The sequence below is a fragment of the Gopherus flavomarginatus genome, chromosome 3, assembly GCF_025201925.1.
Source record: "Gopherus flavomarginatus isolate rGopFla2 chromosome 3, rGopFla2.mat.asm, whole genome shotgun sequence".
Classification (NCBI taxonomy): Eukaryota; Metazoa; Chordata; order Testudines; family Testudinidae; genus Gopherus; species Gopherus flavomarginatus.
Window position 1 is genome coordinate 54,044,483 of NC_066619.1, and position 23,884 is coordinate 54,068,366.

General features: G+C 41.2%; 1 protein-coding gene across 4 annotated transcripts in view; it reads right to left on the reverse strand.

The window, feature by feature from the left end:
• Window positions 1-747: 747 nt before the first annotated feature.
• Window positions 748-23,884, reverse strand: part of HAPLN1 (hyaluronan and proteoglycan link protein 1) — a 102,403-nt gene continuing 79,266 nt past the window's right edge. For all 4 annotated transcript variants that reach the window (XM_050944847.1, XM_050944845.1, XM_050944846.1 and 1 more), the window contains exons 4-5: window positions 17,923-18,225; window positions 748-4,744 (exon numbers count right to left, since the gene is read on the reverse strand). In XM_050944847.1, the coding sequence (XP_050800804.1) occupies window positions 4,455-4,744; window positions 17,923-18,225 (593 nt within the window). In that variant the 3' untranslated portion in view covers window positions 748-4,454. The remainder of the gene's footprint in view (window positions 4,745-17,922; window positions 18,226-23,884) is intronic.

Sequence of the window (23,884 nt, forward strand, 5' to 3'; positions counted from 1 at the left end):
GATTCACTGCTAGAGGTTTCCAAACATTGGTACAAGATCTCATTTGTTGCCTTTTGGGATGTCATTTGATGGAACCTGTCAGTGTCAATGAAAAGACTAGTGTGGATGGCATGGCTCTACTGCCCAGCCCATAAAGTCTAAGATGGGTTCATCGAGACACTAGTTTACATTATTTTCAAATGATTTATTTATTGTTGATCTTAAAATAGCATGTTAGTTATGTTAGGTATTTGCCCTCTTCTCTTTCGGTAAACAACTTTTCTTTTTTTAAAGATGAATTAGGTTAGTCATCCAAATACCACCAGTACAGTTCTGAACAAAGCAGTGTCTTTGCTTGTGAAACTGTGTGAGCTGAAGCCTCAGCTGGGCTATATCAGTACTCTTCCATAGAAGACAGTGGAGCTTCAGCTGCAAATCTGGCCTAGTATTTTGAATGAATACAAATTTGGTTCCTGACCTTGGAAATCTTTACCTGGCTGCATTTTTAAAGTAACAATTCTTTGTGCTTGCTAAAGGCACATTGTTTCTTATTTTGGTTATAACTTATATCCACAGAGTAGTTCTTTTTTGGCGATGTCTATACCTGTGACAACTTTCTATTTACTGTGCCAGAGTAAGTGCTTTCATGCTCTTAATCCTTTTATTTTTCTCAGTGTCTTCTCTGGGAAAGAAAGAAAAGAAAGGCCAGCCAATAAAAAGAAATCATCATATTGAAAAGAATGTGATTTAATTGTCATTCATGGGCATTAAAATTCAGATACATTATGAAATACAAGATAATAACACAGCACATTTTATTCATTCTTATGATGAAGGTTTTATATCCTCAAGAAAAGAAAATAGCACAGATTTTTAACAGGTCTTAAGCATCCTCTTCAGATATGATCCAAGTACCTAGCAAACACATTCAAAAGTTAAGGCTGTTTTCTAACTTTGACATTATAAAAGTGAAATGGAGCTACATCTGTAGTTGTAAAAATTAAATATAATTTTTGTCTATTAATTTATGGACATTTCACACGTAATTGGATGCTTTTCTCTTTAAAACTGCTTACAGTGTAGTTAATTTCTGCTTCATACATTTGTGCTCCCAGCAAACTATCCCATTAACATTATCTGTTATAATGATAAATAGATACAATTATATCTCTGGTGAGCTAAGACTAGCCTTATTCAATTAGAATACTTCTGAGAAAGCCATCAGGCCTTTCCTTAAATAATATAATAAACTTTGCACACAGACCTTCACAATGCTGTGGGTCTGAGTTTGATTCCTGACAATGAATATATTCAATGGGATTTCACAGATGTAAATGAACGGTAGAATTTGGCCAACAGTGATCATATTACAGCTCATTGTCATGCCAGGGTCCCAATTCCTCTGTGCTATGACTCCTTTGTGCTGCAAAACTTGAGGATCTGTCCACCTGGCTATTTCCTTGTGGTAGGGGGAATATCTGGTTGGCATAGAACCAGCTTAGCCACCAGCTGCATCATGGCGCCTTATGTACAGAGCCTGGCCATGGATGTATGTGCTGCTGCACTCTGGCTGTCAGAAAGGCTGCTTGGGTAGTGGGGCACAAACTAAAATAGTTATGGTGGAGGCTGGCTAGCTTCAAAATCACAGAAGTGCAAAGTGTTATAAAGCTGACTTGCCCCTACTTGGGTGTAGATCCAAATGCACCTTGGCCTGACCTAAGGATCTAGACTTGGATGCTCACATTTCTGCAATTAGAATCCATGGCCAGATTCTCTTTCTCCAAAATAAGAAACCTGTGGCCAAGGGCTCTGGAAAAGGAGGCTGCTGAGATGACTTCAGCAGAAAGCTGTCTGGTGAGTTGTCTCTCTATGAAAAAGTCATGCACATCCCACAAATGTGAAGGATCGCACAGGAGGACAGGGTCACTTCTATGAAGGTTCTGTGGCTTTACATCACTCCAAGTGGACTAACAATTTGCTTGGGAACTGGAACCAAGTTATGAGTGACTTCCTCTGGCTTTTGCTGTCCTCAGGACTATTGGGGCTGTGCAGAAAAGATAAGGCTATGTTTTCTATTGTCTACTTTCCCTGGGTTGGAAGGAGGATTATCTGCATCCCTTTGGCCTTATTCCTGTCCCTGTCCTGCCCACACCTTCCCCAGCCTAACCATTCTCCAGCTCCTTCCCCTGGATGTACCTCAGACCCTTCAGAAAAGTCTTTGCAGAGAGAGAGAGAGAGTGTGTGTGTGTGTCTCTATGTGAGAAATAGTGGTGCGGAGGAGGTGGGGAAGTGTGTATGGGGGGGAGGGGAAGAGATTCTTCGAAAGTAACTGAGACCTCCTTTTGAAGGGAAAGGAGTTGAGAGCGTTTGGCTATAGGGAGGTATGATTTGGCCTTTTAATTGTGCATATGTTATAATCACTTATGATTACATTGTGCTTGAGTTGCCAGAAACTCTGGCTCTTGTGGAAGTAAATATTATTATAGTTTTCTTTTCAATGACATTGTTTCACCTGGAAAGTATGAGCCAATATCCATATTTCACAAAGGTCTCACCAGGAAGGAATTTTGCCTTCTGCACTTTGGTGGGAATAGCAAGATGCTCACCAATTCAATATCTTTCTACTACAATCCTGTCATGCATTTAAAACGGAACCACAGTCATTTCAGGAATCATAGATTTATTTACTCATATGTGTGTGGGGAAAAAAATCTACACAAAAACATCCATGAAAGCATAACAGCTGTGTCGTACTGGGATAATACTATATTTCATTTAGCTATGGAAACTGTAAAACTTCATTTAATACAAATATTGGTCCTCTGAAATTTTCATAGTCAGCAAACATGGTGTAGGAAAACAGACTTCTACATTTGCTTTGTTTTTAATAGTGATACTAATACGGATGGGAATTTCAAAGTTGTTTAATGGATTTGCAAAGGTCAAGATTTTCAATAGTGACTAGTAATTTTGAGGGGCCCAATTTTTGGGTCCTCTTTAAGGTCTGATTTTCAGAAAGTGTTGAGTACCCACTCTTTGAAAACTAGTCTGCTTTCAGGTGTCTGAAGTTGGGCACCCAGAATTGAAGCATCCAAAAATCACTAGTCACTCTCAAAAATCTTGGCCTCAGATATCAAATTCAGGGGAATTGGGTATTAATTTAATGAGAATTGGTGCCCTCAGAAAACTCCGTTCACTGTGCATAGTGCTTTCTGTGATACTGGAAGACAAAGGTAAATGTCTTCCATGCAGACCTCTGCAGATTGTGGTGAAATTGCTAACAATTTCTAGCGTTTTCCATTAATCTTAATAATGATCAATCATAAAATCAGATTGAATTGACCACATTTACTATTTTTATTTGATGGGTTTAGAAACAGTAATATTTGTATTGGGATATAAATTGGGCTTAAGTATGCATACAAACAGAAAATATGGTGGGGTGGTTTTGTTTTTTTCATTTTTTGTTGGGACTAGATTTTTCTCTCATTGTAGAGACTGTGTGATTTTTTTAATGTGTTTTTTCCAAATGTTTATCTTTCATGATGTGTAAATAACAGAAATATTTTTTTATAAAGACAATAACATTTCAAAGGCTAACATAAAATCAAGCTGCTAAATTTTACAATTTATCTGTCCAGCAGTTCATCTATACAACTGCCCTGAGTAGATGCTAAATGCTGCTTAGCAAATGGCCTTTAGAGTTTAAAAATAACTCAGTAAAGCTACTCAAAGGTATTACAACACTTCTCAGGCATCTTCAGTTTGAATTAAGAAGTAGGGTTCACTCATTAGTTAATTATTCACCCACTCATCAATGTTTTACACACAATAAAAACAAATTTAAATGTTCAGGAGATCTAGTTGTGCTTTTTGCTATGCATTGGCTCACATATGAGCTTATTTTTCTGGAAGGCAAGATTTTAAATGGTAAAACAAGTTCTATTTTGTGCACTGTTTGAGTTGCTGTTTTCATCAAACTGTATATATTGTCCCCCTGTGAAAATGTTTTTTTATTTTGCAAAACCTTACTGAACCCGTTAAGAAAAATTATCGTATTTCAAAACTGCCGATCTAATTTTTTGTAGTGCATCTCAAAATGGTACAAATGTGTAAAATTTGTGCTTGAAAAAACTTCTGCTTTGAGTAGCCTTACATTTCTTAATTTAGTCCTAGCAATTGTCAAGCTATTGCATGCCCCATTCATGAAAAATTATACTTCGTTGGGATGGTGTGGCTTAAAGAGTTTGGCTCCAAAGCTTCCTTACCTAGAGCTTTCATTCAATTATATTAATTTAAAATGTCTGTTGAATTAACAAAACAAAATCAAATTAAAGGGTTGGACTTATGAAAATGACTCTTTACAGTAAGTAAAAAAGGTTTATCACAGTTTTGGTAACTTGCATGAGTTCGTATAGAAAAGAAACCTTTCACATGTTCTTAATGAATTTAAAATTGTTGTGCTCTAGGTACTTTCAGTTGTATGCCCTGAAACAGTAGACACCATATAGCTTGTGTTTTTTATCTGGGAAGCCTACAAAGCGCACTGCTGCTTCATCAGGACTGCAGCGTCTTCTTGGCCTTGAGATTGGGTAGCGGACACTGCCATCAGCCAACCAGCCGGCATCACAGCGATCATATCCTAGAAGTTTCCAGGCAGCAAATATCTGGCCTACTTTAGCAATCTGGGATCCATCCTTGAGGCAGGCCTGCACCGCTTCATCATAGGTCAACTTGGTTGGGTGTATTAGGTAGTAAAAACGGCCTAATGGAAAGAGAAAAGGTAAGTTGTCAGCCACATGAAATGATTAAGAAATTCTATAAAAATAGTCTTCACTATAAAAATCATACAAAAAAGAATATCAACCATCTGTTTGTTCTAGTGCTGGGAACTGGATTCAAACCCACTTCATTCTTTCAAAACTGTGACTTAATAGACTTAAATACATTAAGTTCACATTCTGGTTAGGGGGAGTCTGAAGGAACAGAGCAGGGGGAGGAAGACAGACATTTTCTGTTGAACCCTTTTTCCCCCTCCATCCAATCTATAGGTTATCCGTGTATGCCAACTTAGCATTAGAGTGGAAGTTCTGTGCTGTGCTAGGTACATTTTTGTCCCTACTGCAAACCACAGGGAGAAAATGTGGAGGGAAAAGTGTGTGCGCGTGGGGGGGACATTCAGGAATTCAAAGTAGGCCCCCAGTCCTGCAACTGGGATCAGACAAGCAAACCCATGTGTATACCCACATAGAATTCCACTGAAGTCCCAGAAAATAGCTAGAGGCTTGCAAATTTCAGACTTTACAGGATTCATACATGCAAAATTAGTTCAGTGCTTACATTATGATGGGTTTGCAATCTATATTGCAAATTAAATTAAACCCATCATGATGTTCCATTTTCTTGCCGCAACCAGAGTGGTATGACCTGTGATAGTATTTAGGTAAAGGTGATCTGGCTCAAAAGATGCAGTTTATTAATTCATTACAGAAAGAACCATTCCTTGATATGGCAGACACAATGTTCCTGATGAAGTAGAAGCACCATTTCAAGTCTTGTGCACTATTTCAGCCTTCTTACAACAACTCCTGAGAAGCAAAGTTTGAGCTTGTAAGGAAGACTTATGACAGGCAGGCTTTTGGTCTACTACAACAGACAAAAATATTTACTGTTTCTTTTTAGGCATCACAGGGTATGTTCTCACCATAGAATGCCATAACACTGATAGTGCTCTGAGGAAAATTGTCTCTGTCTAAGGTAATACAAATATATGTCACAAGTAAAACTAAGGGGGGAATCTCTTTTGTTAAGTTGTAAGCAACAACACTATAAACAATAATTTCATCCATCAAGGAAAGGTATCACTTAAATTAATTGTATTGCTTTTATTCAATATCTTCAGGGTTATTTATCATTATTGGACTGACAATTAAGCAACTGCGAAGTGGAACTGCAGTCAGCTTATAAGTTAACAATTCCCAAATAAGCATGACAGGCTTTCAAATTGACGCATTTTCAGTGGACACTTTATATAAGAAATGAGGTAATTTTTGTATGGGGCCCTCTTGTTTTAATTCCAGAAGAAAATATTATGTTTCTTATTAAAGAGTGTGCCAGATTATTGTTGTTTTTCCTTCCTTGTGAGAACCATCTCTGCCCCCTTTCAAATGCTTTTCTCAGAGGAAAGGCTATGTCCCTTTGGCGCCAGCTACTCAAAAGGGTTTGTTGCCTAATTAAGGAGTGCCAGATTGGATGGAATATATATAAAAATTGGGAATAGCTCAATTTTTAGGCTTGCACCTTTTTATATTAGGACTTGTTTATATTGGAGCACAAATTCTAACAAAGCAAAAACTTTTGCAGCCTGTTCAGTTACTAACAGAACTTTTTCCTTTGTTTCATTTTTGTTTTCACAGATCTGTTGTAATTCACTGAGAGAAATCGCTAAGAACTTTCCAAATGGCATTTCAGTAGAAGAATAATGCCGACATTGGGTAATATACCTCTACCCCGATATAACGCGGTCCTCAGGAGACAAAAAATCTCACCGCCTTATAGGTGAGACCGCATTATATCAAACTTGCTTTGGCGTTCCTTGTTCCCTGACTGTTCCCTCCAGAGACCCCTAGCCCTAATCACCCCCAGGTCCCCACACCCTACCCAACCCCCCTGCTCCCTGTCCCCTAGCCACAGCCCCTGCCCCCTGACAGGCACTCACCGGCAGCGGGAGGAAGTGGAGCAACGTGGCCCCAGCCCACTCCACTCCGCCACCTCCCAGCCACGGTGAGAGCAGGGAGGTTGGGGAAAGGATGCCCCCCATACTCACCTGTGGTGGGAAGCAGAGCACCATGGCTTGGAGCTGGCAGAGTGAAGCAGGCTGGGGCTGGGCTACTCCGCTTCTGCTACTGTCGGTGACATCTCTTCCCCCAGGCCCCCTCCCCCGAGTGACACGGCTGGGGCCAGGGTGAGGGAAGCAGAACAGGCTGCTTCCAGCTCCCTGCTAATCCCACAGGCCACTCTGAGACTGCGGGGCCCCCAAAATTGCCACCCCCCACAGCTCCTGCCTCCTAGACCCTGGGGGAGAGGGAGCCCATGACCACCCCTGAGACCCTCTGCCCCTTATCCAACCCCTCGGCCCTGGCCCGGCACCCTTGACACGCTGCTTAGAGCCGAGTGTCAGAGCTTTATCATGTTGTATGTGAACCCATGTTATATCGGGTTGCGTTAAATCGGGGTAGAGGTGTATATCTATTTAGAAAAGCACATGCTTTCTTATGTTTCAATGCAGTTGAAACCATTTTATAACATTTGCTAATGTAGAAGATTTCTATGACTGGAGACAAACGCTTCATACTCTATTGGAGTCAAAGGTAGTTTGTTGTAGAGTGAATGAGCTTTCAGATTTGCCTGATGGGCTGCAAATCCCACTGAGTTTATTAGCAGCTGGTAAAGCCTTGTGTCAATGGAAAGGTAAGTTCCCATGGATTTGCAATAAAGTTGTGAATTTGACCCATGGCCTCAGTAATATCAGCACTCTTAATATGCCCATTCCTTAAATAGGCCATCGCTAATAGTAAATGTTGTGCACGGAGTTTATTGGTTATTTTTTAATTTAACAAAATATTCTGGATACCGATGAACATTTTATGCATATGGGCCCCCTCGAGAAGAGGATTTCCAGGCAGTAAATAAAACATTGTTAAACTTTACAATGTGTATAGACAATATGTGAACAGCTACTTCAATTTGGTGTAATCTCATCCCCAAATATCAAGAAGATGTAAGTGTGAAGTGATGCCTGACCGTTTTTGGCTAGAACTACATTTTGCTCTTTCTAGTATGTAACTCATCAGGATGTGGTAGTAGAAACTTTCACCTTGCACTTGTGAAAAAGCCAAGAACTTATCTGTTAATTCCTTATTTTCCTCTTCCTCCACTCCCCTTGTTTTGTTTGCTGTGTAATAGACATGAAATGCACACTAACAAAGAGGTACTACAGAAGGCCCTCTGTATCACTTGAACTCCAGGTTCAGAGAGGTGTTTGGGGGTGCAGGGGCATTCATTGGTCTAGAGACTCTTGAATAGATCCTGAGCAATGGGGAAAACTTTGCCTTGTGGTAGTTGTGAAACCATTTGTCTGTAGAATTCCTTCACATCATACTGACGAGCCTGGTTATTGATCCTTACAGTCCTGAGTGTGACATCTTGCATGTTTCTTTGTTATGCTTTTCCAACGGCAACCAGAGACCTTTTGTTTGCTCCAACTGCTTTGTTTAAAACTAATAGGATTCTACTATAAGTAAAGTTGGTGGGGAGGAGGGAATGGAAGACATAATGGAATATACAGACCAGTGGAAAAAAGGTTGCCAATTTTAATGGGCCATATTCTTGGAGGTTTCATCATGTGACATAATCTTTAATTAAAGACTAATATTTAATTCCTGGAGACTCCAAGACAATTCTGCAGGGTTGGCAAACCTGCGTATAAGATTCTTGCCTGGAGTAACTGAAGGCTAAAGCCAGACTGTTTTTGTCGCTACACCACAGACATGTAATAAGTGATCTAGGAATTTAAAAAAAACAAAAAAAAAACAACCCCTCACAGTACTGCTAACCAGAAGACATCAAAAATCATGTTACAGCCCCAAAATCATATGATTTCAAAAAATAGAATAAAAACATGTTTTTATTCTATCTTTTGACTTTTTAACTCCCCTCTATACTTCTGCCTACATATGTCACCTTGATCAATTGGTGCCTCCTGCTGCCCCCACAGCGTCCAGAACCACAGGAGACGTTCCAAAGGAGCAGCAAGCATTGCTGCTGAGCTCTGTACTTAGCAGCAGCTTTTCCCTGAATTCCCCCTCCAGTGCAACCCTGGTCCCACAGAACCCTCTCACTACTATAGGACCATGCATGGATGGCAGGGCAGGACTACGTCCTTCACCCTGAGGCATTCAGACAGTGCATATGACAGGTTATGAAAACCACCCTAAAACTGCTAGTCAAGATAAAATCATGAGTTGGCAATACTGCCTTTACTGTGACCCAGTGCAACTAATCACATCATTGTGTGTTTGTGGGAAAGTAAACTGTTCTCCAGGGCCAGATGGCAACATGACAATAAAAGATGGGAGTTTTACATATTCTTGGATGTATCCCGAAGGCTGCTGGCATTCGCACAATGTGTAGAGCCCATCATCTGCTCAACAGACTCAAGTTCAGAATGTCTTAATATCCACGGCGAATTGTTGATCAAAGCCAGTGTTCTTCAGCGTTGTTAAACACCTCAGAAGTGAAACACTTCCTCACTCATTAAATGGGAAAGTTACTTATTAGGTTTGGCATCTATTTTGCCCTATGTTGGGGAACTACAGTAACTTTATACTGCCACTTTAGAAAAGGGACGTTCCTTCAAAGGTCCTCATTGCACCAGCTTTCAGCAGCGAAGCTCGTGATTAGCAAACCTCCATACCATAGGCTAATTGATTCACTGACTCTTTGAATCCAGTTTATTTTTAATATTGTTGTATCTTCTCATTTTCTTTGGTTTCTCACTCAGAGGAACGATGACTCTTTACTTGGAGTCCTATTTTCCTTGAAGGGTAAAATGAGCAATACAACTATATAACCCAGAAAAGGTTTATGCATTGTGCATTTCTGTCATTACATTGAAGATGGTGCCTTAACATCTGATGTTTGTGGCCTCCACCACTGATATAACTGGTTTGCTGCTACACTGAATAAATTAAATGGGATTTTTTTTGTAAAAGAGCATTTTGTACCTTGTTAAAACAAGACATTTATGATTTTACTCCATTAGAGCAGATTAAAAAAATCAATTATAGGGTGCTGTTCAGTGTGCAAAGCATGTAACTGTCTGTTACAGCTATCCCCCTGTTCCATTTTGTTTCTTACAGCTGTCCCCATACTTGTTTTTGTTCTCCTCCTTTGGCCGCCCTTCCCTGTCTGTTAAGTTGTTTACTAGGGCCACTGCCCTTCTCAAAGGGAGGGCCCCTTAAGTTGTTTAAACAAGAGCCATTGCCCTTCTCAAAGGGATGGCCACTTGTGCTGCGTGCTAAATGGGACCACTGCCCTGTTCAAAGGGTTAGTCCTGTTATCACCTCGTTGAACCTGGGCTCGGTGTAGGGCAGGCAATGTCCAGAGCTGCAAGACCTATTGTGTTTTTAAGATCCTGGGCATGAGTCATAGGCCTCATGTGCTTTTGAGTCACCTATTGCACAGGTCTCTGCCCAGACATGTTTCTGTGCTTAACCTGCAGTTTTTCCCTGTGCCTCCTCCCCTGTGACAGAGGGAGCCTATCAGGATTACTGGCGGGAAACTGCCTGAGTTTGCCTTTAAAAACAGACATTTTTGAAACAAACATCAGAAAGGTTCCTGCATTGCTGCCTGGTCTGATCAGCCAGGGGTTTTGGGGGGTCCTTTCTCCGCTCTCATTTTATTTTTGAGCGTACCTCTGGTTTTTTAAAACCCCTCCACGGAGAACGAATTGCTACCTGAGAGATCTCCTGATTATTGAGACTGTACCGAGCCCTCCTTGCTTCTTCTGATGTTGCTGCTGCTTCCGCCTTTGCTGCTGCCTTGAGGACTGGTAAGAATCCCTCTGTGAAACTTTCCCTACTTTTATTTTATTATTTTAGCTGCTGGCTCTGTTTCCCCAGCACACAGACTCAAGCTAAACCTTGGTCTGTGTCTTAAAACCTCTCTTAAACTCCACGGTGCTTTGCCGCTAAAAATAAGTTTGTGCCGCCACTAAGCTCTGCTCCTGTGGGCTTTGTCTCGGGGCTCCCTGCTTTCAGCTGTATCCATTGCTGTAGCCACCATCCCTTGGCTTCCTTGGGGGCTGCCTTGGGAGCTGTATCCTGGGCACATACCACTCTGCCCTCTGTGACTTCCCCATAGCATAAGGTGCACCATAGGTTTTGTTTTTTTAGTTTAATAAGTCATAGTTTGTTAAGATTGTAGAGCTTGTAAGTTCACCTGCCTTGTTATAGTTTACTGTTTTGTTTCTCCGTATAGTTGCTTGTTATAGTTTTGCTTAGAATTGTGATATTTGTTGTTTTGCCTAGTCATTGATTAAGATAGATAAGGTTTTTGCTGCTTAAATTTGTCTTCCCGCTGTCCCGATCTCTCCCTGAACTTTCCCGTGTCTGTTTTTCCCCCGCTTCAATCTCCCCCTCTGTGTGCTTCTCCGTGTCTCCCTGTTATAACACTTTGCTGCTTTTTCCCCTGCATCTGCACTCTCTCCGAACTTCCCAAACCCTTTGCTGCTTTTTCCCCCGCATCTGCACTCTCTCCAAACTTCCCAACTTCTTGCTGCTTCCTCCCCCGCGTCTGCACTCTCTCCAAACTTCCCAACTTCTTGCTGCTTCCTCCCCCGCGTCTGCATCACCCTCCGAACTTCCCAAACCCCTTGCTGCTTCTCCCCCTGTGAAACTTCCCAAACCCTTTGCCGCTTTTTTTTTCCTTTTGTTTTTGGTGTCCGCTTGTTGCTTAAACCTCTCTCTAGCCCTTCTTTACACTTCTCCGCTGCCCCTCCCCTACCGAAGATCACCATCACACTGCTCCATTGTCCTTACCCTGCAGGGCTCAGAGTCTCTCGCTGCTTCCAGCCGCACTCTCCTCTCATCAGTTGCCACTAATCATTCACTCCCCTCCCCCCTCCTGTTCCTTGACCCAGCCTTTAGGTACACTCTTGCAGATTATCTGCTATCTTAGCCTCACAAATTAAGTCATTACTTTTCTTTTATACCGTTACATTGCATAATTTCACTTATCATCCATATTGTATTATTGCACTGTGATTCACATTTTACTTGTAATTATAACACCCCATTGGTTGCTTCCACTTTTCTGATATACTTTGTATTTGTATTGATACCATTGTGTATAAGGCCACTAACCACTTAATACATTCTGTCTAAGATTGTTGACTATTTTATATAGAAGCTACCATTTTATTTTGCATTTCTTTTGATACGCTTATTGACTATACTGTATCCCATTGTGCTGAACCCCACTTACTGTACCCCACTGTTAGAACTCCCTACACTGTTCAATAAGAAGAATCCCCCCATCATTGTCTATTGTAAACACCCTATACACCCCATCCCATCGTATTTCATTGTTAAATTCCCACCACTTCCTTTTTCCTTTAATAAAGAAATTAATTGGCACCCCACCTGTGTGGTAATTGCTCCCCAAGATCCCATATACCTGCAGGCAGGGACAGTAACAAAATGCATATTAATAAGCAGAATGTTTAAAGCAAACCCCACTCAGATATCATGTATATTTTATAAAGGAAGCTAGTAGTAACCCTCTACTCAAGTTGCTTTCCAGTATAAAGAATATGTATGACTTGTTTTTGAGAAGCATTAAAACTGTGATTATTTGCATCAGGCCTTGGAAATTTGGCAGGCACAACTTGTTAGTCTATATTTACTTTGTTTGTATAAAATTCTGTTCAAATTTAACTGATTTTCAAAGTACTGAAAAAATCACCATTTTCCTCCTCACATGCAGACTGTCAAATCACTGAATGTTTTAAAGGACTAGGTATGAAGCAGCAGACACTGCACAGAGAACTTCCAGAAGAACTGTAATAGGAGTAAGGGGAGATTGCTGGGCTGAATTTTACCCAACTCTCCACCTCTTAGACCTATCCTGGAATCACCACAAGGGGCCAGCATCCCATTCCACCCACTCAAACTAATATAGTATCTAGACTAGAAAGGACTCTTACTATCTAGCAGTTCTCAAACTGGGTCAGGACTCCAAAGTGGGTTGTGATCCTATTATAATGGAGTCATGGGGGCTGGCATTAGATTTGCTGGAGCCTAGGGCTGAAGCCAAAGCCTGAGCCCCCACCTCCCAAGTATGAAAGTGAGGGCGTCAGGCCTTCGTGGCAAGGCTCAGGATTACAGGCCACCAGCCTGGGGCTGAAGGGCTTTGGCCTCCCCTCACCTGGGGTGTTGGGGCTTGGGCAGGCTCAGACTTTGGTCTCACCTCCTGGTGTCATGTAGTAACTTTTGTTGTCAGAATGTGGTTGCAGTGCAATGAAATTTGAGAAACCCTGATTAACAATGACCACTCTAGCTAAGGTTGCAGAATAGTTTCCATCCTAATCCTTATTTTCAGTAGCTCATAACTTCCTAAAACATACCCTGAAAGAAAAAAAATTCAGCCCTGAAGATGTATCTGCTCAAAAATAATGTTTTCACTGGGGCATCTGAGTAAAAACAGTTTAGCTGTTTTTGAGTACAAGAACAGAGAGAAAACATATTTCCCTTTGTGAATGTTTATTAACATCTGGAGGTTGAAAGTGGAAAGAGGTATAACTCTCTGATATAAATTTAGTTTTGATTTTGCCTCTAATAACCACGTACTACAGAATGCACACTGTAGGCTCCACATTTCTTGCAATATGCTAAATTTAAAAAAAGGTACAATGTGCACATGTTTGACTAACTTAACTAGGTAGTTAAAAAGTATAGGGTCTGGGTCCAATTAAAGTTGCAGGGACGCACAGACATCAGAAAATGCCATGATTACAAGTACATTTTTAATGCTGCTCCCCTGTGCATATTCATTTCCAATAGTTTTTCTTATTAGAAAGAAATTAATTGTAAACATACAAGAATGAAGAATACATTGTAATCTGCTAGACATGTATTTAGGGAGGCAGAAAAATTATATATTGTATGCGATCATGTTACCTAGTTACATACATATATACGATCTGTAGTAGCTGACCACCTAATTAAAGACTGTTGTACGTGTAAAAAGGAGCAGAAGTAAAGTTTTTGTGCACATCTTTAACTTTGATATTTCTTGACCATTGAGGGCTAACCACACAGCTTTAAAATGTTCTTAATGTAAGTTTATAAAATGTTCCACTGTGAACTTTGGTAAATCATAATTCTTCGTTTAACAGTGCTTGCCAAGCCAATTTGCAGCAGCCACCTGAGTGAACTGCAGAGACCCTCAAACCACCATCAGACCTGGTCAGAGGGCAGACAGTGATGTGAGACTTTGTGTGTTTTTGGCCACTACCACACGTGGGGGGTCTCATATTGGTCCAAGGTGTGATGGCTGCCCCTACACACTAACCCTGGCCCATTCAGAATCCATCTGGAAGGGCTCACTAATGCTGTGGCAAATCAAAGCTGGCTATGTGTATGGTTAGGTCAATTATAATGGACAGTTTCTGACATCAGTGCAGCCCGTTCTTCACAGCACTTCGACCTCACAGAGATGTTTGGGCAGGGCAAATGGGCCCACAGTGGGTGCCTGGCCACCAAGTGTGCTTTTGGGTGGTTGAAGGGGCCTGTGTATAGTGGAAGGCTTGGGTTTGCCCTGAGCTTCTCAACTCTTCTGACTGTGTCATCCTCATAATGGCAGTGTGGAAGAGTGCTGTTGCTTAACAGGGGGAGCCATGGTATTAGTGTGGGTTGAATCATCTCAGCTACAATGTAACTGGTTGAACATAGTAGTATATCACTAACCTGACATGAGATGAATGGAGCCAGACCCAAGCACAGTATTGTGCTGTAGAATAACAGAGAACTAAACTGGATGATGCGGGTTGATGGATCAGTGTTCTCATTGGGCAACCCCTGAGTTCTCAGTTCACACTGGGGATAGTGATGATCCAACCAGCGGACTGCATTCAATGTTCTTTCTAGGGCTGAATCTCAGTCACTTGTCAGCCAACATTCTTGATGCAGTTCCACCCCCCAATGTTAATAGCCCTAAGACTATTATAGTTCAACACTGAGGGCTTGTCAGCAGCCAAATGCAGTATGAGCATAAACCATGGTCAGACATTATTAGAACTCAGGGCTGCCCAGAGGATTCAGGGAGCCTGGGGTCTTTGGCAGCAGGGGGGGCCCTCCTTCGGCAGTAATTTGGCAGGGGGTGTCCTTCTGCCCTAGGACAGAAGGACCTCCCCTGCCCCACCGCCGAAGACCCAGAGTGGAAGAAGCTCCGGGGGCCTGGGTCCCACAAGAGTTTTTCAGGGCCCTTGGAGCGAGTGAAGGACCCCACTCCAGGGGCTCTGAAAAACTCTTGTGGGGGCCCCTGTGGGGCCTGGGGCAAATTGCCCCACTTGCCCTCCTTCCCCCCCTCGACTGGCCCTGTTAGGACTTGAATAAGGTGTGAGTTTTCCTTTGCCTGTATAAATACAGGCTTGTGATTTGTAGTTATATAATCTAATAAAATATGTTTTGAGAGTAAGATGGGTGTAGATGGATTGAACAGTGGTCAGGTCCTATAAAGGGCATCAATAAGAGGTCATGACAGTGTGTTGTGTTGTGTGAGAAAGTTTTACTGCAACATTTTCTCTTAGTAGCTAAGAGGAATATATGATACAAAGCTGCAGTCTTTAGTGCTTTATGAAGTGTATCTATAGTTTTAGAGTTATGTGATTCACTCAATCCAGCATGGAGCTGACCTAGCAGCTCCAGACTTTAAGTTGCTACATTCAGATTTGCACTTAAAGCAGTACTAAAGTATTTCCATTTCATGATTTAATATCCATATTTAACATCCTCTTCAGGAGAGAACTGAGTTTTGTCAAAGATTTACTAACTTGGGCAGATAATGCATTTAAAAATTAGACCTTTTTGGGGTTAAGAAAGTGACACAAACGCAGAATTAAGTATCTGTGCTTAAAGCAAGAAATGTGTTTAATCTTGTGTGTTCTAAGACAAACACATTTCATCGTGGATGTACCATATGTGAATAAGTAAAGAAGTGCACTTATCCTATGCTGGTTGACTAAAAGAGAAACATCTGCTTTCCAAGACGGATAAAAATTACTCACAAGCAAGAGGCCCTAACGTGGTCACTGAAGGCTGGCTATGGAGATGCTAAGGAGGGAAGCTGTCTTTGCTTGTGGTCTGTGATGGCCCTGATCCTTGCTATTGGTTGTAGCTATCTTTTTGAACAATGCTACAAAGTTCTTAGACTAACCCTTCAGCTATAGCAAGCAGAGACCACAGCTTTCTATTCAGCTGTACCCATACTAACATCTAGCGAAGATTAGATGGCTCCAAATCCAAGGCTTGCAGTCGTGAAACTGCAGTTTAGAGCAACCCAAGATCGGAGCAGGTAGCCTACAAAGCTATATAGGAAGGGAGCAATGACAGTGTAGAAAGGTGTAACAAAAGAGCCTAAATTATTAGTCACAAAAGCCAGGAATTAACAAGATTACTGTTTAGAATCCTAGATCTGGAAGGGACTTGGAGAAATCTTCTAGTCCAGTCCCCTGCACTCAAGGCAGGATTATGTATTATCTAGGCCATTCCTGATGGGCATTGATTTAATTGCTCTTAAAAATCTCCAGTGACAGAAATTCCACAACCACCCTAGGCAGTTTATTCCAGTGCTTAACCACCCTGACAGTTAGGAATTTTTTTCCTAATGTCCAACCTAAACTGCCATTGCTACAATTTAAGCCCATTTCTTCTTGTCCTATCCTCAAAGGTTAAGGAGAACAAGTTTTCTCCCTCCTCCTTGTAACAACCTTTTTTTGTACTTGAAAACTGTTATGTCCCCCCTCGGTCTTCTCTTTTCCAGACTAAACAAACACAAGTTTTTTCAATCTTCCCTCATAGCTCCTGTTTTCTAGACCTTTAATCATTTTTGTTGCTCTTCTCTGGACTTTCTCTAATTTGTCCATCTTACTTGAAATGTGGTGCCCAGAAATGGACACAAGATTCCAGCTGAACCTTAATCAACGCAGAGTAGAGCAGAAGAATTACTTCTCATGTCTTGCTAATACATCCCAGAATGATGTTTGCTTTTTTTACAACAGTGTTATATTGTTGACTCATATTTAGCTTGTGATCCACTATTACCCTCAGATGCCTTTCTACAGTTCTCCTTCCTAGGCAGCCATTTCCCATTTTGTATGTGTGCAGCTGATTGTTCCTTCTTAAGTGGAGTACTTTGCATTTATCTTTATTGCATTTTAGCCTGTTTATTCCAGACCATCCCTCCAGTTTGTCCAGATCATTTTGAATTTTAATCCTATCTTCCAAAGCACTTGTAACCCCTCCCAAGTTGGTATCATCCACAAATGTTATAAGTGTACTCTCTATGCCATTACCTAAATCACGGATGAAGATATTGAACAGAACCAGACCCAGAACCAATCTCTGTGGGACCCTACTCGTTATGCCCTTCCAGCTTGACTGTGAACCATTGATTACTAATCTCTGGGAACTGTTTTCCAGCCAGTTCTGCACTCACCTTATAGTAGCGCCATCTAGGTTGTATTTCCCTAGTTTGTTTATGAGAAGGTCATGCGAGACAGTATCAAAAACCTTACTAAAGTCAAGATATACCATTTCTACAGCTTTCCTCCTAGCCACAAGTCTTGTTACTCTGTTAGGCAATGGTTACCATACAAAATGGAACTGTCTGATACTTTGTTAGAGAGTATGAAGTGGCATTAAAGTTACATAGGAACAGTGAATTCCTAATCACAATTGTTCCTTGAGGGTTTTTACCTTTTGATAGGTTTTAACTTGTAATATATCCTCACTATTTACTTAAGGGGGCAACTCAATGAAAGGAAACACTGATTTCTCCATTGCTTTAACTTAAATAAACTAGGCAGTGTATCAATATGGAACATACCTGCACAAATATCTAGGAATGAAAACAGAGACACATGAATGTGTTGCCAATATTCATTCTGAACTATTGCTTTTAAAAATGAAGATGTGGCAAAATTTGTCTTTTTTTCAATCCAGACTCATTTCCTCATAAATTCAATAATAACAGTTTCCAAAACTAACATGCACTTTGACAAATTAAACATCTCTTACTGCTTTTCAGTACCTTTGGAGTTAGCTTCCCTTCTGAAGCACAGAAATGGCCTTGTTAAAGGTAGAAGTGATTCAAAACTCTTACCATTGAAGTTTGATGTAAAACAGAAAACATCATATCTGCTTTTATCTTTATCCCAGAACCCATAATTCCTGACTCCAGGCACTGTGTTCTTTCCTCCGCAGGGCTCTCTGGGTTTGGTGATAGGGTACTGAACTGATCCATCATTGAGCCAGCCTGCATTACACCAATCCAGCCCCGACCTCCATGCTTCATATAATTGGTCAAAGGAGGCGATAACGGAATCTTGGTCCAGACAAGCTTGCTGAGCCTCATGGAAGTTTAGGTTGTAGCGACCCAGCCGTGGAAAGTAAGGGAATACAACACCTAAATGAGAAGGGAAGAAAGAAGGCTATTAGCTGTTTAACTATATAAAAAACACAACAGCAAGAAATATCATTTACTAGCATCAAAAGGACAAATTTAAGGTTAACTATGTGAGATGGCAAAATAATACAACTACAACTGGTGGCTTTATTTCTAGAGCAATTCTCTCTCAGCAAGTCAGCTGTTTGGTCGGAGAACAAAGTCTGATTATCTCCTGACGTGGCAGTCTTACCTGCCTGATAGCCTCACACTCTCTCCTCCTGGAACCTGACCAGTTCTATCTCCTGCTCTCAGCTGCAGTCTTTGTACTGACACCAGAACCTCATCCTTGCACATTCTGACAGCATTTTGTTCTAGGTACCTTACTACCAACCACATGCAGACAAACTGCAGGTAGGTCAGAGGAGGGCAGCAGCAGTGGTTAAGGGACTGGGGGTTGTTAGAAGGAAAATGTCAAAGTAAGCAAGGAAAATCAAGGGATTATATTTAGTGGGTTTAGTTTAAGGGAACTTTTAAAAGAATGGTCAGATAATCCTGTTAGATGGCTGTAGCATGGCTCTTAGCCACAGCTTCTCAATGGAGGCAGCGCAGAGAGGCATTTCCCTTTCTCTGCTACCACACCTTAGAAGGGGATGCAGCACATGTTCTCCTGCACAGCCAGACAGTTCTGCTAGCCACTGTGGAGGATTTGGGGTGCCACCTTCTCTCTGTCCAGAGGGCACAGCCAGAGGAAATTCAGAGGAGTGTGGGTAGAGATTGTGGCTGGCCCAAGTGCAGGGAACACAAGGTTGTGAGATGTTTCCTCACAACACTTGAGGACCAATCTGAGATCAGGTCTTAGCTTTTGAAGAGGGATACAACACAGATAACTTTTGTTTAAAAAAAGGGAGTATCTAAGTAGACACAGAGGAACCTAGGGAAGTTTTAGAACTGTTTGAACAGCAATATTTAATGACACTCACTCACCCCACTCTACCCTGTAGCTTTTCCCATGGCACCTTTTTTTTCTTTACATGGTGCCCTTCAATCAAAAAAATCACAGCTGGACACAGAAGAGACACGGCAGACAACACCTCAGAAGAGACCTTCCCAGCTGGCTCTGATAAAATTCAGCAAAAAGCAGAGCTAGAACTGAAGCAAAAGCATCCCAGATTTTGGCAGGCTTTCAAAACCTAACTTGGATCAGAATTTGGCAGACAAACTTAGCCCAGGCGCTATCACGTGAAACAAAATACCTGAGCCAAACAAGATCCAGAGCTGAAGTTTTCTGCTCAGCTGTAGAACAGAGCAGAGTAGGGTGGGGAGAACGTGGGGGATGAGATGAAGCATTAGGAGAAGAGCCAAAAGGCACTAAGATTAAATAGAAATTGACCTTTCTTTTTATTCTCTCCCTGTTCTTGAACTCTAGTTGCTCATTTTCTTCTCCTTCACAAGCCTCTTCTGTTTAGGAAGCTTCAATTATTAGCTGTTCTAAACTATAAACGATGAAAATAAAGGTAATACATATCATGTTATTAACTATGATACCTTAAATAATAAGGTATACATATTCTACATGTTTAAATTCATTCTAGATCTCTTTTTCCATTTGGTCTTGTTATTTATTTTATTCTAGGGATGCCCAAGGATTGAACTACTGAGGGTAATACTGGTAATTTACCAAAAAACAAGGATTGTATCTGTTCTGCATATAAATGTCAACAGCCCAAGTCAGGTACATAAATTCACTAACAGGCATTAAAAAAAGCCTCATTTCCAGAGGGGCTGAGCACCCAGACCATCCTATGACTATTGCTGAAGTGATTTTAGGACCTTTAGGTATTGTGTGCTGCTGTAAAACACAATTTTATTTAAGTGGCTAACTATGGATTTAGGGGCTTAATATTTTCACTCTCATTTAATAATTTTGGCTATGTTTTAACACATAAATATGCACACAACTGTAATATTAGCTTGCGGATGTATGTGTTAAAACATAGCCAAAATTATTAAATGAGAGTGAAAATATTAAGCCCCTAAATCCATAGTTAGCTGTGGATGTATCTTCCTTAACAGATTAGAAGTTGCTTTTTGTTGGAGTTCATCTACAATAAAAACCTGCAATTGATAAAACTGACTTCCCTCTGCAGCTACAGGGAGAGGCTGGCTAAGGGTGGTTTACATGACAGTTTAGGCTGGATGTGTCCCATGATCCATGCTTTGTGTAGCTCCACTTTACCCTGTATTTAATTGTTATCTGCTGCTGCTGTGCCTTCTTTCCCTATAGCTTTTAATGTTGAATTAATAGGGATGACCTCTATTACAAATCTCTCTACTGCTGCAGCTACTTTTACTATGCTTTTGTGCACTAGTTAGTTACTTAACATCTTCAGCTTCAGTTCTTGTCACCAGTCTCTATACAACAATTCATTACATACATTTTGGATGGTGCAAAAGACCATCCTGAAGGTTAAATTTTTCCACAGCTGGAAATGGAATAAAGAACTCCTGACTTATAGTCCTATGCTTATCCCACAGATAACATCTCCTCTTCATAACAGTAATAAATTCAATTTAGGATTTGGGGAAAGGAAAGGCAGTTCCTTATGTATTTGTCTTTTTCTGCCTATGGATACCTCTTTAGGCACTTTAAATACCATGTAAATCTGATGCTAGTAAGAGACTGGCATGTCCCCACCAAATGCAGAGGTCATTATAATTCTCATCTTTAGCCTTGCCCCTGATTCACTAATAAAAACTGCATTGTGATTTCCCTTCTCCCGTTCTCTTTTCCATGTCAAATGTAACTCCTCCAAGAAGTGACCACACTATCTATGCCATCAGTTGCTTCTACCACCCAACCAAGGGATTTTTCTTTGTAGGAATCTTATTTGCAACAGTCTACCTCAATCCTCTACGAGTTCCTCATGCCAATTTGTAGGAACATTGATATGACTTGTGAAAGGTCAGGGCCCCATATCTGTACCTATACTAACCTCAGTGGTCAACTCTTCATTTTGGTGAAGCAGGTTAGAAATCCTTGGATTTCTAGGTTTACAATACTAGAGAGAGACAAGCTTACAAACTCTCTCCCTCACCAACACAAGTTGGTGTAGTAAAAGCTATTACCTCATCCACCTTCTCTCTCTAATATCCTGGGAGCGACACAGCTACAACACCATTTTCAATATAGCACCTTTCATATATACTCAATTCACTTAAATATACACTCTCAAAGAACAGCTTTTCTTCTCTCTATATCTGAAGAATAACGTCAAGAAGAATCAAGGCCATTTCAGGTCACTGTTGAAGATATTTGTAATTGAATGACAGTTCCACAATCACACTTGTTCTATGATTCTGTACTTATTAAATCAGAGTCCTGAGAACTGGTGATTGTAACGGAAATTAGAATGAGTCCATGAACTTAGCATGACAACTATTTGAAGTAACGCACATTTCAATAAACACACCTGTGTTTGTTTGAATGATCACATCCTAGTGCACAGACACAGGCTTTGGCTTTTACTACAAGCTTAGTTAAATAAATATTTAGAAAGAGAAAAAGGGAAAAGGAACACAGTTGAGCTCAGTTCCTCAAAAGTATCCTGGCATTTAATTCCCATTTATTTTAATGGGAGTTAGGTGCCTAAATACCTTTGAAGATTGGACTTTAGTGCTGAGTTTCCCCCCATAAAATTCACCCCTGTTGTGTAGAAGTACTGTCCCTCACATGACATGCAAGTTCACCAACTAATCTGTGACACTACAGTACAGAACTGTATTTCCTGCAATACTTCTGCCTATGGTGAGCTTAGGAAAGTGCTAAATCACTTACTTATTCTCAGGGTAGGTGGTGGTGGAGGGGGAGTTGTAATTAGCTAGGGATGAGCAATATCAAATTCACCCAATAATATGAATATTGGTACTATTCAGACAGATCTTTGGCTCATGAACATTCACAATGTACATTCAAACCCCTATTAAACTCAGTGCATTGAAGATCATTGACCACAACTCTCAGTTGGTGGCTATATTCTTCCATCCTCCTTTAATCTCACGTTCCATCGGGGGGTCTCGAGATACCAGTAGAAGGAAGCCTATTACTCTTTAATCTGGCTCAGAAATGCTTTCTTTATACATGTATTAAGGGATGGGATTTTTGATCAAGTTTATGGGAGCTGGATGCCCAAAACCCATTGAAAATCCATGGGAAGAAACTTTTGCAAAATCCCATCTTAAATGGACAGACCTGTTTGAGACATGGGAAGGCCATTTATATTTGTGCTTCTAATGTAATACAATATTTCTAAATACAAACCCAGTATTAGCCTTCTGTGTTATACTCCTAGTGTAAAGAAGGGCAGTTTACACTAGTCACCCGTAAAACCATCACAATTGTGCCTTACATAATGAAATAATTTTAAATAGGACTGTTATGACAGCAGTTAATAGGCGTGGTGTATCTACTGAGATACCATTATATGCATTCAGCAAGCTTGTCCAGGTGACCACTGTATTTACAGACAGAAGTAGACAACACAAAATTCTGTTAGCCCAGATGGGGGTGGGAGTGTGGCGAGGCTGTCCATAGCCAGAGTAAAGAAATAGTCTTCCTTTAGTTCTAGTCTAAACAGAAAAGCAAGGCTTCCTGTAGCCAGAGTCAACACAGGATACAGTAAAGCTCCCTATATACTGTACTGCAGGGAGCAATCTTACACTGGCAGGGGGATACACTAGATGGCTTAAGCAGCATTTTCCACTTCATGTTTTTATAATTCAAAGTGAACACAGAAACTCCTTCTCTCTCCTTCAGAATCCATCTCTGTCTCCCAGTCTGCTATACTTTTTGGGGTACTGGGTTTTCCCACACTGCTCCAGGGATCCCAGATGATCTAGCCATCACTGGGTAGCCAGTTCATCAAGTGGCTCCACTCTCCTGTAATCCTGGCATATTTTGTAGGAGAGTGTGTGCCAGATCCTTTCACCTCAGCAACAAAATGTATGGAATTCTTTATTTGACTTGCATAACAGCTCAGTGGAGATGCAAAGTGGGACTTGTTCGGTTAATAGGCTTTATGAACTGCATGAAAGGGAATTCATTGGAAGCTATGCTAAACTTTTCTTTTGGAAGTAGTCTAGATCGCATATATAATATAAATCATATTTCAATTTCAATGGGTATTAAAAGCCAGACTCTTCAGAATACATTTCCAGTGTGATGTATGGAGATTTAGCTATGCCAGTGGATCCCAAACTTGTTCCGCCATATGTGCAGGGAAAGCCCCTGGCGGGCCGGGCCGATTTGTGTATCTGCTGCATCCGTAGGTTTGGCCGATCGTGTCTTCCAGTGGCCGCGGTTTGCTGCTCCAGGCCAATGGGAGCTGCTGGAAGCGGCGCGGGCCGAGGGACATGTCGGCTGCCGCTTCCAGCAGCTCCCATTGGCCTGAAGCAGTGACCCACAGCCACTGGGAGCCGCTGAACCTGCAGATGTGGCAGGTACACAAACCGTCCTGGCCCGCCAGGGGCATTCCCTTCACAAGCAGAGGAACAAGTTTGTTAACCACTGAGCTATGCTATTCCATTTATTTCAAAAGCAGTTAATCATAGAGTTTATGGCCAGAGGAGACCACCAGATCATCTAGTCTGACCTCCTGAATATCACAGGCCACCAATACCA